The 14538-nt window shown below is 46.1% G+C and overlaps 2 protein-coding genes across 2 annotated transcripts in view; both read left to right on the top strand.

The window, feature by feature from the left end:
* Positions 1 to 756: 756 nt before the first annotated feature.
* Positions 757 to 5678, top strand: rasl11a (RAS-like, family 11, member A). The gene is made up of 8 exons (XM_079758333.1): positions 757 to 1255; positions 1865 to 1921; positions 2243 to 2325; positions 3209 to 3249; positions 3741 to 3870; positions 4132 to 4207; positions 4297 to 4373; positions 4690 to 5678. Exons 1-8 carry the CDS (start codon positions 1099 to 1101, stop codon positions 4834 to 4836), a joined length of 768 nt encoding a protein of 255 aa, XP_079614459.1. The 5' UTR covers positions 757 to 1098; the 3' UTR covers positions 4837 to 5678.
* A 6015-nt stretch (positions 5679 to 11693) lies between these two features.
* Positions 11694 to 14538, top strand: part of gc2 (guanylyl cyclase 2) — a gene marked incomplete at both ends in the record, with an annotated part of 11085 nt that continues 8240 nt past the window's right edge. Inside the window, 5 exons of the mRNA XM_079758184.1 lie at positions 11694 to 12314; positions 12566 to 12694; positions 13047 to 13226; positions 13452 to 13569; positions 13869 to 14173. Coding sequence (XP_079614310.1) covers positions 11694 to 12314; positions 12566 to 12694; positions 13047 to 13226; positions 13452 to 13569; positions 13869 to 14173 — 1353 coding nt within the window. The remainder of the gene's footprint in view (positions 12315 to 12565; positions 12695 to 13046; positions 13227 to 13451; positions 13570 to 13868; positions 14174 to 14538) is intronic.

Below are 14538 nucleotides of genomic sequence, written 5' to 3'. Positions count from 1 at the left end.
TTTTTTACCCTTCTTTTACTCTTGGTATAAATATTGTATATTATATACGTGTATGTATTAAGATATAATTTAGTTTTTGTAGCTGTATTCTTATTTCATGTAAGAAACAACAACAACTATATTTGAATATACATATACATATATATATAATATTTATACAACACATTTTTAACCCTAACCCTAACATTAATCACACATCTAGAATAAAATGATACAAACGAGGTTTATCTGATCCCTGAGATACCTTATGGGAACACACGCAGTGACCACCCACGCGCCGTCGGTGCGCCTGCACGCGCACTGTGCCAAAATGCGCGTCATCCATTTATTCTTTTTGAGCAAGCAAATTTTTTTTCAATATAAACTGCCGTTTAACGACCTTAGCCAATAATAACTTCGTATTAATGACTTAGCACTCATACGTTTGCAAAAGTACTAGTAAGACCTTGTGGACCTATGAAAGGCGAATAGGTGAAATTACTACTAATAGTTTTAATTACTACTTATAGTTTTAATTACTACTAATAGTTTTTGTCATGCCGGCCAAATCTTGAGGTATTTATTTGATGCGGCAGCCAAATTCAGACGCGTCTGGGAATATTGAGCCAATGGTTAGCACACGCACGCACTCACGCACACACACACACGCACGCACGCACACACACACACACACACACACACATCCTCTCTCTTGCGCTCTCTCTCTCTCTCTCTTTCTCTCTCTCTCCCTCTCGTATGCGGCTGTGTGTGCACGCACTAATCCCGGATGACTAAAACTCATATTCAGTTTGGTATTAAAAAAAAGCAACGCCTAAACTCGATGCATAATCTGCTATCGCTGCCCCCCTTTGGATGATCCACAAGCGGGAAGCGGGAATTCCAGTCCATTTTCTGAATCAACGGGGAGTATTGACTTGACCACACGGACCGAGGACTCTACTTCGCCTGTCCACACTACCACGGACTCTAGGAAAGGGCCACCCTCACCCACCACTGAAGATAGAAGTGAGGAAAGATAGAGAGATAGGTTTGGTGGAGGGAGGCACACAGACCGCCTTGCCAGACAGGCTGATAACGGACCGGAGCGAGTGGAGCTAAATGCGGATCACAGCCGACCCAACGAGGACGATGAGCGGTGGCGGCTCTGGCAACTTTCTGCTGGTTCCCATACCGGAGTACCCTGTGCTGGACTGCGTGGTTCCCAACAAAAACGTCAAAATCGTGGTGTTGGGTGCAAGCAACGTCGGGAAAACGGGTAAGACAATGGAGTTTTACAACTTGTTGTACAAATTAAACATAGTGGAGCCGCTCAGAAAAAAAAAAAAAGTTGAGATTTCCAATTCATCCTACATTTTAAGTAATTGTCTTGGAAGAGCAAAAAAAAAGGGGGGTAGCTGACTTCAACATGTCCCCATTCTTAAGACCATTTCACGCATGTCTATGTCTTCCTAAAAGTGGTTTTGTTCAGTGAGGCCAGTGTATTTTGTTCTCCTGAGATCACAAGAAATGTAATTGTCCATAACTAACCAGTTCAAAAGGAATGTCGGAAGTTACATTCAAAGCCAACAGGGGGCGACAGATCGCCATACACGTTACATGATATTCATACAATAGTCGATTATTAGAAGTCATTATTTTGTATTGGTAACTGTAAAAAGTCTAAAACAATACGTGAAAGCCAACACAAACCTATACGTAATTTCTTCATCATAACAGGAATTCAATTGTATATTCATGGTTCATATCCTAGATAGATTTGTAGATTTGTTGAGTGTTATTATGACAGCCCTTTTCAACACAAATCATGCTCTGTCCAAACACGGCACTCTTATTGTGCTACTCATCCTGTTTCCTGCCATTTCAGCACTTATTGTCCGCTTCCTCACCAAGAGGTTCATAGGAGACTATGAAGCCAACACCGGTAAGATTTTCATCCAAAAAATTAAGCCATCGATTGATTAAGCCATCCATTCATTCATAGATTAATTAATTCCTCAATAGGTTGATTCATCCATATGAAATTGATCCATTAGGGGAATTTTTTAAGAGTAAGAGAGGTCTAGGGTTTGTGGGGGGTAAGGGAGGAGGCTATGCAGACCTATATCCACCTCTATCTCTCCCCACCTCTCCACTTTTCCTCCTCCCGTCTCCATCATTCCATCCGTCTCTCTCCATTCCCTCCCCCTCTCCTCCACCTGTATCTCTCTCCACCTGTCTGTCTCGCCACCTGTGTGTCTCTCAGGTGCTCTGTATTCCAGGAAGTTGAATCTGGAGGGCGAGGAGGTCTCATTGCAGGTCCAGGACACACCCTGCGTAGCTCTCCAGGTAACACACACACACACACGCACACGCACACATGCACACGCAGGCACGCACTCACATACTCACACACACTCATTCACACAGACTTTATTTATTATATTATATATAATAATATAATATAATAATATATATATTATTATATTATTTTTATTATTTATCTTTTATTGTTCTATGTATATATTGTATTGGGGCTTCATTTTTAATATAGTTGGACCAGAAGAATGCATAATGGCTGCTGGTCCAATGGCATTCCAGTGTAAATAGCCCCCCCCCCCCCCCCCCCCCCCCCCCGTTCTCTGTTTGCCCTACACAACCTTTGACCTTCTAATTTCGATGAGCAGTGAACACAGATTATCCACAGAGAAAAACACACCGAGTAGCAGCCATTTTTATTACTAACACCAGGAACGGAATAACATGAAACTGATAGCTATGTATCAGTTCATAAGTGATGTTCATCCCCACCCTTACATCCAGATCCGGCTTTGAACTGTGAACATGAAGGTGAACCCGGGGGTCTGCTGGTGTTTGCTGTTTGCTCAGAGGGAAGAGCAGTCCCTAAAAAGTTAAAGAATAACTACGCTAACAGAAGTGGACCCCACCAGAAATGCACACCAAACACAAGGCTTACATGGAAGACACTAAACAGTTCACACTTAAACTCGTTCAATTCTAAAGTTTCTATAACGCTAACATCCTGCTTCCTTGGAAATGTGTCACATTAAGGAAGCAAGGAGTGGTCTGCCTCTATCTGTAACCTGTACTCTGCTCAGTGGGTAGAACAGCACTATTTAAAGTACAAATACAAGGTAGAACATCTGTACACATCCCTTACTTGTCAAACTCATGTGAAATCCATATCTCTCTCTCTCTCTCTCTCTCTCAGGATGATGTGGACGGGTTGTACTGCCAGGAACAGATAAATAGGTGAGCTCTTTCTTTCATGTTTCTCTCTGTCTCTCTACCTTCATCTTTCTTTTCTTTGTCTTGTTCTTTCTTCCTTTTCTTCATTCTTTCGTTGTTGCTTCCTTCTTTCTTACATTCTTTCCGTGGAATGAGCTAAATGTGCCTAGCACTTTCGCCAGGTCTGATTCCGACCTCTGACTTTTGGCTCTGTCCCCAGTAAACCTCTCTCTCTCAATCAGTCTCTCTATCATCTCTGGACCGCTCTCTCTCGCTCCATCATCTATCCCTACAATGTCTCTCTCTCTCTGTCTCTGTCTCTCTCTCTCTCTCTCTCTGTCTCTGTCTCTCTCTCTCTCTCTCTCTCTCTCTCTCTCTCTCTCTCTCTCTCTCTCTCTCTCTCTCTCTCTCTCTCTCTCTCTCTCTATCTATCTATCCTCTATCTCCCTCTCCCTCTCTCCGGAGCCTACTGATATACAGAGTCTATATAGCGGTGTCCCTCCCTGTGACTCCAGGTCCATCTACTGGGCAGATGGCTATGTCCTAGTGTTCTCCATCACCGACTACAACAGCTACCGCACCATCCAGCCTCTGTACCAGCACGTCCGCCGCATCCATCCCTCGGGGAACATACCTGTTATACTGGTGAGGGTGTGTGTGTGTCACATATATAATCAAAAGATACTGAAATGTCCTCTTGTTTCTCTCAATCCAAGCTACATTTTAAGTGAAATCCATTTGTTCATACGTGTGCTCACTCAGTCCCACGTACTCACCCTCTCACCCTCACTCGCTCACAGACAGTGTGACACGGAGCATATGTTAGTCGCATCACTAGTAATAATCGACAATCTATAATCCCTACCCCGTCACATGATGCCGTATAATCTGATGTGTAATCCGCAGGTGGGCAACAAGAGTGACCTGCTGAGGGCCCGGCAGGTACCTGCGGAGCAGGGGGAGGGGCTAGCCGCCAGCCTAGGTAGACACACCTTATCTCCTTACGGTGAGCTGTAGCTTCTGTCTGCTAGCGACCATTGTCAACAAACAGAGGTTTTCCTTCCCTCTCAGGGGGGGTGTACTTTGAGGCGTCGGCGAGAGAGAACCACGACGGCGTCCACGCGGCCTTCCTCCAGCTCTGTCAGGAGGTACACTGCCCCCGCCCCCCCCCCCCCCCCCAGTTTTCTTACACTGCAGCTTCCTGTTTTACTGCTAATGGGAGGCATTTCCGGTCACTCTGTTGATGGACACGTTTTTATTGAACACATCACAAATCTCAAATCAAAGGGTCTTTATACCCGTAGTAAAAAGTATTAAAAACGAATGATGTTTGATTTAGAAACTGAGCAATTTGATTCAGCTTCTTCTTCTATGTCTGAATATTCCACAGTTTTACCTGCAACCCTTATTCGGTTTTACAAACTCCTGAATCCCACGTGCGACGGTTCTCCCCTCCCCCTCTAGGTGAGCCGGGCGCTGGGCGGGGGGAACGGGGAGAAGCGGAGGGCCGGGCTCCACCTGGCCAGGCCCAAGTCCCCCAACATGCAGGAGCTCAAGAGGAGGTTCCGCCAGGTCCTCTCCTCCAAGGTCAAGTCGGCCTCGGGTCCCTGATCCCCGCGACCGGGAGTCCGGCACAATCCGGAGAGTAAAACACGTAATGGATTCAAATGATTACGTCTCCGATGACGAAAGAACAGAATCACGGGATTATGGACCAGACTTATTTTTCCTCATTTTTCTGGAAATGACTGGTTCTGATTTGATCCTAAGAATTCGGAAGAACGTTTTAAACACCGTGTTTGAATCTCTGACTTTGGCTAAAGAGGTGGCAAGGGAAAGATGTCACTTTGACAGGAAGTTACAATTAAAGTTGCTTTGTTGAATGAATGGACAGATGGATTGCTAAAAGGATAATGAATGTATGGATGGTGAGTCAAACAGGTGAATGGATGTTTGGAGGGATGGCTAGATGGTGAAAGGATGGATGGATGGATGACGACTGATTTGGAGGGGTGGACCGAGTAGCTGATGGACAGCTGAACTGATTCAAATCACAGGAAGCTCTACCAAAAGGAACCATGACCTCACTACCTGATGCCATTCAGATGGCCCACCAGCATGTCGCCTGTGGATCCAAATGACATCATCATGGTGTGACATTATCATTGTGTGACGCCACTATCGCGTGTTATCATAATGTAAAATGGGCACAACTCAGAGGATTGTTGCCAAATAACAGATTATTTTCTAACGGATGGTTTGTCTCTGAGCTTCGCCCTTTGCCCCAGTCTCTCGCTAGCGAGCTGTGACACTTGAATGGTTGAGAGTGTTAGACTGACAGGAGGGTGATCCAACCAGAGTGGAGCAGACAGTACGACCGTAACCAATCATGGACAGCCAGGACCTATCTGTTTTATACCTCTCAGTAATGGATTGAGCCATAAGGTATTGTATTGTCCAACAGTTTTGACAATGTATTGATGCTGTACTGACGCAGTATTGACATGTGTTGATACAGTATCGATAATACTCAATACAGTGTACTCAGTATCAATGTGTTCAGAATTTATGAACAATAAATCCTGTGTAAAAAATGTATAATTTGACATGGTGTGTGAAAGAATCTAGTAGGGGTTAGAGGACAAAACTGAACAGATTTTATGCCTTTCATTTCAAATCTCAAATCTCTCTTCATTCCTGGAATAGATTTAATCTATAACACAATACAGGACATCTGGATACATTATGAACCGAAGTCATGAACAATAAGGTACAGTTGACTGAATGTTATAGAATTTATGGAAACTGTGTGACGCCGGATTCCACATCTGTTAGCTATAAATATACATCACTATCTACCGTATATATTTTTAAAGAGAAAATATACGGTGTCTACGCGCTATAATATCTAGCAAATGCAACTGTTGAAAAGGGGTGTGTGTGTGTGTATGCAGTGTGCGTGCATGTGTGAATGAGTATTTCAGTGTGCGGGAAAGAGTTGCATCTAAGTGTGTGTTTGTGTGTGTTTGAGAGAGAAAGTAATGCAGTTTGTGTATGTGTGTAATGCGTAATTCTGTGAGTGTGTGTGTGAGTTGTGTGTGTGTGTCTGTGTTTGCGGGGAATGGTTTAATCTCCGGCTAACCGTGTGTGTTCAGAAACCGCAGCGCTATGAGCCAAAAGGTCATGAGAAACATCTGGAGTAAGTTGATACACACACACTGCATACACACACACAAAAAGGCTTGATATAGCACACACACACACACACACACACAAACATGAATACGCTAGACACACTCATGCACACGCAGACTTCTATAATTGTATTAATTATCTATTAATTGTTCTGAGTATTTCTTGTAAGAATACACTGAAACTGCTAATATATACACATGATCACACACACACACTGATCCACACAACCCCCCCATCACCAAGAACTCACGGTTAATCCCCCAGGCAGTCAATCAAACACACACATTTTCTAACACACATTCACGCTCACTCAAACACACACAAAAACCTTCTGAAAAATGGTCAGCTGACCCCAACATGTTGACCTTGTGACCTCATGACCTGGGGACCAGGGTTTTTCTGGAAGCCTCATTTGTCTCGGTCCAGGGGTCTGTCTCCTACTCCCCGCTGCACCTCAGACTGTGACAGTGTGCACGTGTAACAGTGCACGTGAGAGTGTACATCTGAGAGCCTGCAGATGAGAGTGTATAAGTGAAGACCAATACAGTCCTGATTGGTTGTAGTTTGCAGTCACAATGCATGTGAAACTACAGCCAATAAGCTGTCCCCGCTTCACATGCACTCTCTCACGTGCACTCTCTCTCACATGTACTCTGATAGCAAGAGAACTCTAGCAGTGCTCCTATTCCGGACTTCACATTAATAGGGTCGTTGTTAAATTCTAGTTTCTAGTTACATATTTATACATAGATACATATATGTCTAAAAAGACATATAAAAAGTCCATTCCTCTACACAATAAAAGTATCCCCTTATACTTCTCTAACTTTCACTCTTTTGGCCTTGCACACCCACACACACGCACACACACTATAAAAGGACAACATATGGAAGGCATATGTGTGTCTTTCCAGCCCATGAACATCTTTCTAACAGTCCCTGTGTGTGTGTATGTGTGTGTGGGCATATTCTGCATTCTATTCCGAGCCCACTCTTTAGGTTATCATTAATACATTACTACAACTACTACCTCTATGACTTCTATGTACATGTTTATAATGTTCTACATTGTGTCCGAGATCCCGCCACCCACAGTTGGAAAACATTTGACTATGCAACCTGCAACCCATCGCCGGTCACACCCCCCCTCCTCCCCCTCCTCTCCCTCCTCACACCCTCCCCCACTCCCTCATCTCACATTCTGCACGTCTACCCACCACTCCAGCCAATCAGAAGACAGCATCCTCGTACCATCCTCTAATCACTTCCGGCCTTTAATGGTCCTTCCTGTTGCCGCTGCTAAGTGTCTTTCTGGCCTGTGGTCGCTCAAGCCCAGGACTCACTGATAACACCTTGTTATCTGTCTGCTGGGAGACAGGCCACACCCACCTCCGCTGGGTTCAGGTTCGGTCACACACAATGGGTTCTGCGTAGCCAATCAGAATGTGTTTTGTCCAGAGTTCAAAGGGTGATTCACAATTTCGACCAAATCAATCAACTAATGCTGTAGGCTACAAGCCTTCTAGCGACAGCAGGTTCGGGATCCTATCTGCTGCATGTCATTCCCTCTCTCTTTTGCTCTCTCTCTCGCTCTTGCTCTCTCTCTCTCTCTCTCTCTCTCTCTCTCTCTCTCTCTCTCTCTCTCTCTCTCTCTCTCTCTCTCGCCTTTCTTGTCTCTTTTTTTTACAGAAGATAGGAAATGTATTGAAGCGCTGTTGAGAAACACTTGGCTAACACACACTTGGTTTGAAATGAAAGTTCTGCTTAAGGTCCTGTTTAACCTAATCCATGGGAAGTCGAGTAGAGACTTCCCGACACGTGGGCTGAACTCCATTAGAGATTCTTCATGTTTATCTGTGTGTGTGTGTGTGTGTGTGTGTGTGTGTGTGTGTTTGTGCTGGAAGGCCATTTCTAGAATACATACGCTCAACTTCTGTGGAGCTAATAATTAAGACCTGATACTGCGCTCGGCAAAGTGTGTTTGACAGCTGCTTTCCTGTTGGTTTCCAGGCTCTGGATTATGACAACTGACTCTGACCTGCTGCCAACGCCACAGATTGAAAACAATGTTGTGGAAAAAGCACCAGCAGGATTCTTGTAATAGGAGAAGTGCGGTATCAGTCCTCCTAGGATGAGGTCATCGTAAGTTTGTTGCTGGCTGTTTTTTTTATTTTTTATTATATTTTGTAAAACTGTAAAACATTGTTTGCATCTGTTGAAGAAGGAGGGGAGAGAGAGAGAGAGAGAGAGAGAGAGAGAGAGAGAGAGAGAGAGAGAGAGAGAGAGAGAGAGAGAAACTGAGGGAGGGAAAAAAATAAGGGAGGGAAAGAAAGTCTTTAATTATATCAGGGTCATGTTATCCCCTGGACATACAGTCAGGGTGTGTGTGTGTGTGTCTTTTGTGTGTGTTTGGTTTTGTTGTGTGTGTGTATGTGTGTGTGTGTGCGAGGAGGCAGGATGTTAAGAGACTGAGAACATTTAAGAGAGTAGAAAGGAAAAGATCAGAGTTGTAGAGAGAGAGAGAGAGAGAGAGAGAGAGAGAGAGAGAGAGAGAGAGAGAGAGAGAGAGAGAGAGAGAGGGGCAGGAATGAGAGTTTTAGTGATAGCTCTTTGGGAGGAAATTCAACACCACACAGCCAAGATAACTAGCCAGGCTGCTACGTTGACCTGAAGCGGTGTGGAGTGAAATCATTGTTTGATTGTAGGAGAGGACATTCACAACCTTGCTTGGCGAAAGGAAATATCGATAATGACGTCCAGATTGCATTTTTATCTAAAAATAATTTATACCACTGTTGCTTCGGACAACAGGGGAGGGCTATCAACCAAACTCTAAAACAAGCATTAAATCTGTAGAGTGTGAGTGGTTAAAGGCTGGTTTAAGCAGCCATCCACCACACACACTACAACATCATATACAATTCACTCACCTGACAGAACAGTTGAAATCAACAGTTGACATCCCAAGTGGGAGGGTATATGATAGACAACTCCCTTGGTAGAATCTTGTGATGATGTCACAGATGGAAAGATGTGACACTCTGAGCCCTGGTGGCCTGCAGCTCAATCCCTCGATGGCATGCTAACTGACATTCCCATTTTGGGTCATGAGATCATTAGGAGAACGCTTGGTGTGGTCGAGGGAGAAATAGACGGTCATTTTGGGCTCCTATTGGCCTGAGAAATACATAGTGAATATGAGAGTGTGTGTGTGTGTGTGATTGTGTGTGTGTGTATATGTGTGTGTGTGTGTGTCTGTCTGTGAGTATGTGTATGTTTGTTTTACAATCCTAGCTTGTTGGCTTTTTTTCCTATCGTTTTTGAACTCTAATTCTCTGTTTATCTTTGAACGATGACAGACAATTACGTTCAGAGTAAATCTGCAGGCGGAGCACCCCCGTTAAATCCACGTCCATGGGGAACTTCGCTGGATGTAGCGCCTATAAAAAGAACAAGACGAGTAACTGTCGCCCACTGCGTCCTCTTTCGGCTGGTGATCTGTCAAATCTTGAGAACAAACTTGAGGCTAATCGGAGTCTTGTACTAACCGCTGTTCCCAGGCATTAAACACAGGTCAACAGGAATCGTTATGTGCGTCTGATCGGACAGCACTCTGAGCTAGATAGGGAGCTGAAGGAGCCGGGGTCAGCCAGCTCCAGCCTCCAGGTCTTGAGAACACAGAGACGATCCTGCACGCCACACGTCTCATTGTGGTCTCTATGAGCTGCTGCTCGTTGCGCATAAAGACTGAAGATTAATGTCTAGTTTACCACTGATGTTAGAAGTCGATTATGTGGATATTTGGTAGAAGTTTTTTTTTTTTTTCTCTAGAGTCTCGGTGTGGTGCGCTTCTGTGTGTGATGTACTGAGCTGCCAACAACCATAGCTCTCGAGGTAAAGTAAACAATACATGAGGGCGAGAGAGGGAGAGGGAGAGAGAGAGAGAGAGAGAGAGAGAGAGAGAGAGAGAGAGAGAGAGAGAGAGAGAGAGGGAGAAAGAGAGAGAGAGATGAGGGAGGCAGATCAGAAGCCGTGATTTGTGTGTTGCTATATTTAGACCAGTAAACCCCAACGAGGGAATACAATCCCTTAGGTACCAAGAACGATGGCCAACTTGTGTTATGCTGCCCCCTAGCAATGGGACTGGCTTACCTAGAAGGCCCACCATATCAAGCAGTATCGCATACCTATTTATAAGCATAAACCATTTGGTTCTTCTATTGAGATATTGACTGTTAACTGAGTTTAGATATCCACAATTAACAAAGTTTGCTAACAACATAATTAACTTTTTTGTTGAACGCTTTTTTGTTGAAAAGTAAATTATATTTGCTTGAGTCCTAATAACATCCTGGCTATAGAGGAATGCATTCTATACTATGATTTAATTATATTTAGAGGGTTTTTGAGTTCTGAAACAATAACAACTCTTAAACACACACAGACACACACTCACACACACAGACACACACTTCAACAGGCTTCTGGTTGGTGTTAGCTGTGTGACCGACCATTAATCACACACACTACGTGAAGGGATTTATTATAATCTAAACTGACGGTGAAACCTCCTCTGGGTCGGCCGGTCTGCCTGTACCTCAGAGCTTATAGTAAACACTCCTGTCTAACCGCCAAGGAATTTAATGTTTTTACAATGGAATTGTGAAGGTGATATTCTCTGAGGCAAGACAGAGAGAAAGACGGAACGGAATAAACGTCTTTATTGCCACCTGCATGAAAAAGAAAAGGATGAATGATGAAAGATGTGACCGTTGAGAGGAAGGACGTGTGCAACTCATCTATGCATGGTAGGACCTCATATCAAATCTAGGAATGTGTTATTATTAATGCTAGAGGATTTGGTGGGCCATAGGGTTTAGATGTTAAGGCTTAATTTTCATCCCTCTATGACAAGATAAATGCATAAAAAAAGTTGTTAACCACATCCAAGCTAAAACCTCAAGCCCTCTTTTGTTATATGTTTGTATGTAACAATATTTTAGTTAATCAAATAAACCCTTTTGAATTCTGAGGTGTTAAAGGGAGAGATGTGCTATATTGTCCTTATCCTGATCTAAAGTAATACAAATACAATTATATTGTTACTGAATGCACTACGCTCAACACCTCTTTAAAGTAACACCCGTTACTTTACGCTGAATAAACAAAGACAAAACAATGGATGTATTGTGAAAACGTGTATAAATGTATTTTTATAACTGTATTAGAGCTGCCTTGCTCATGGGTTCCTTGTCCGCAGTGAGGTGAACCCTATGCTGTCTCACCCCGCCCTGCTGGCCGGAGGACAGAATAACCTCATCACCATGGATACGGACCATGGCGGTCATGCCACTTACCCACAATCCCCTTCCTCGCACCTCCCTCCTCCTCATCCTCCTCTCTCTTCTCCTGCGTACCCCCCTCCTTCTCCTCCTCGACGGCTACCCTCTCCCTCACCCCCTCTCTCCTCCTCCTCTCCTTCCCCCCTTCTGCCTCCCCACTCTCTTCCCTCCTCTTCCTCCCGCTCCTCCTGTCTCTCCTCCTCTTCTTCCTTCTCCTCCTCCTTTTTACCACAACCATCTGCCCTCCATTCAGCCCCTCTCGCCCACTCCTCCATCTCCTTGACTCTCCCCTCCCTCTCCTCCTCCCTCTCCTCCCTCTCCTCCCCTCTCCTCCGACCCCTCTGGTTCCTCCGGCTGGTTCTACCCCTGCTGGTGCTCCTGCCCTGCCCGGCCCAGGGTACCCGGTTCCGGGTGGGCGTGGTGGGACCCTGGGGTTGTGACCCTCTGTTCTCCAAGGCTATGCCCGGCGTGGCCGCCCAGCTCGCGGTCGATCGCATCAACAAAGACCCCGCCTTGTCCTGGGAGGACACCTTCGACTATGTGCTGCTGCAGGTAAGACAGACGCTTGATCTTCTTTTGTAGGGAAAGGGACACTGAGTTCCCGTGAAGGGATGAATTGATTGGATGGAAGGATGGAGCATGAACAGAATGATGGATGACTGGATGAATTGACGGTGAGGAATGGATGGAAGGTGATGGAAGGATGGATGGTATCTTCACAGAGGCCTAGATGATGTGTAGAGGATTGAGGGATGATAGTTAATCCTACGGTATGGATGCTTCTCCCCTCCTCGCCGCTGCAGGAGCCGTGCCAGACGGCCCGTGGTCTGCAGAGCTTCCTGGGCTTCCAGAGCAAGGCGTCGGCCTTCATCGGACTGGCCAACCCCGTCTACTGTGACGCTGCCTCCATGCTCAGCAAGGGCTGGAACAAAGTGGGTCTTCCTTTTGTTTGTGTCACCCTCTTTACCTTTAACTTGGTAAAGAGTTAATGAGCCATCCCCTTTCTTCTCTGCTCCTCTTCTCCTCCTCCCTCCCTCTCTTCTCGTATCCATTCACCTCTCCTCTTCCACTCATATCAACTCTGCTCCTCTTCACTCCCCCTTCCTCTCCTCTTTCCCTCTCCTGCACTCCCCTCATCCTCTCCTCTCTACACTCGTCTTTTCTTTAGTCTTCCTCTTCCTCTCCCATCCTCTCTCCCCTCCCATCCTGCCCCCTCTTCCTCATCCCACTCCCCCCTCTCATCCCCCGACCCCCTTTTTCCCCCGACCCCCTTCCCTCCTCCAGGCTATGTTCTCCTGGTGGTGTGAGGGCCACCGTCTGGAGGACGTCCAGAGCCACCCCAGCTTCTCCCGCTCCACTCCCAGGCCCAGCAGGGTGCTGCTCAGCCTCCTCCGCTACTTCCGCTGGGCCCACGTGGGCATCATCTCCTCCTCGGAGCCCGTCTGGGCGGAGACCGCCAACATGGTGGGTGAATCTATCTGCTCCGTAGTTCTTCATATGTTGACTTGGAGACTACAATACCCACGCTTGGAAAGGCATTGAAAAGCTTGGCTAACCTTCACTAAAAAAAGGTTGTTGCTGAACCTTTAACAATCAGTAACCTTAAATGCAGATGTATTTTTACAAGTATAGATCGTATTCTATCGGAGCTGGATCTGGTTGCTGTTAGTGACGGTGTGTGGTGTCCAGGTGGCGGACTCCCTGCGGAGTTATGGAGTGGTGGTGAGGCTGGTCGATGTGGTGGAGAACAGCCCCCAGAGTGCCAGGAAAACCCTCGCTAAGTTCCGCAAGCTGGGACACATGCAAAGTTAGTTAGCGTTCGCTGGCTATTCTGTTCTTTCACTTCTGGATTTTTTTATGTGGCTACAAGTTTTGAGTCAATTGTTGTGTGAACTGCCTTTGTTTGAAGTAATAATTTGGAATATCTGAAAATTCTAAACCGAAAACAACAAACCAACGAATGCACAAATTAGCATTTGTTGCTAGCTAACTAGTTTGCTAGTAATTTTACTTGCATCTCATTGCTGATTTGTTTGTAAGAAGTGTTCAGACGTAGCTCGCGATCCATCTAAGTAGCCAACGACCTATCTCTCCGCTGCCCCCTAGTGGTGGTGCTCTGCATGCACTCGGTGCTGCTGGGCGGGCAGACCCAGCGGCTGCTCCTGGAGACGGCCTACGACATGCGCATGAGCGACGGCGGCCTGGCCTTCGTGCCCTACGACGCGCTGCTCTTCAGCCTGCCGCACCGCAACGTCTCGTACGACGCGCTGCGCACCAACGGCAAGCTGAGGCGGGCCTACGACGCCGTCCTGACCGTCACCGTCGAGTCGGCGGCGGCGGGCGACTTCTACGAGGCGTACGGAGAGGCGGTGGCGAGCGGCGAGGTGGGCAAAGCCTGGAAGCCACAACAGGTAATGGAACATGTTTCGTTTTTTTTTACTGAGGGAAATTGGGTTTAGGTGTTGGGTCCGGATAGTCTGGGGGTAGGGTCCAGATAATCTGGGGTCGGGGTCCAGATAATCTGGGGTCGGGGTCCAGATAATCTGGGGTCGGGGTCCAGATAATCTGGGGGTGGGTCCAGACAGTCTAGGGTTGGGGTCCAGATAGTCTAGGCGGGGTTTGGGTGTTTGACTCCAAGGTGAAAGGTTGTGGGTTCAAGTGAAACTCCAGTGTTTCTGCAGTGTGCCTCAGTGAGGCGCCTCCTCAGTCACCTCCCAGCCGCTCTGTATCTACTGGTAGGCTCGGGTTGGTTGGATCTACTCCTCATACATCTGAG

Source organism: Pollachius pollachius, assembly GCF_949987615.1.
Source record: "Pollachius pollachius genome assembly, chromosome: 20".
NCBI classification, from domain to species: domain Eukaryota; kingdom Metazoa; phylum Chordata; class Actinopteri; order Gadiformes; family Gadidae; genus Pollachius; species Pollachius pollachius.
This window is presented reverse-complemented; position numbering and strand designations above follow the sequence as displayed.

Bases quoted from the DNA above. Each gene is read 5' to 3' on its own strand.
- rasl11a (XM_079758333.1), top strand. From the start codon at position 1,099: ATGCGGATCACAGCCGACCCAACGAGGACGATGAGCGGTGGCGGCTCT. The intron at 3,250-3,740 runs GTGAGCTCTTTC...CTGTGACTCCAG, and splicing joins TGCCAGGAACAGATAAATAG to GTCCATCTACTGGGCAGATG. The intron at 3,871-4,131 runs GTGAGGGTGTGT...TGTAATCCGCAG, and splicing joins GGAACATACCTGTTATACTG to GTGGGCAACAAGAGTGACCT.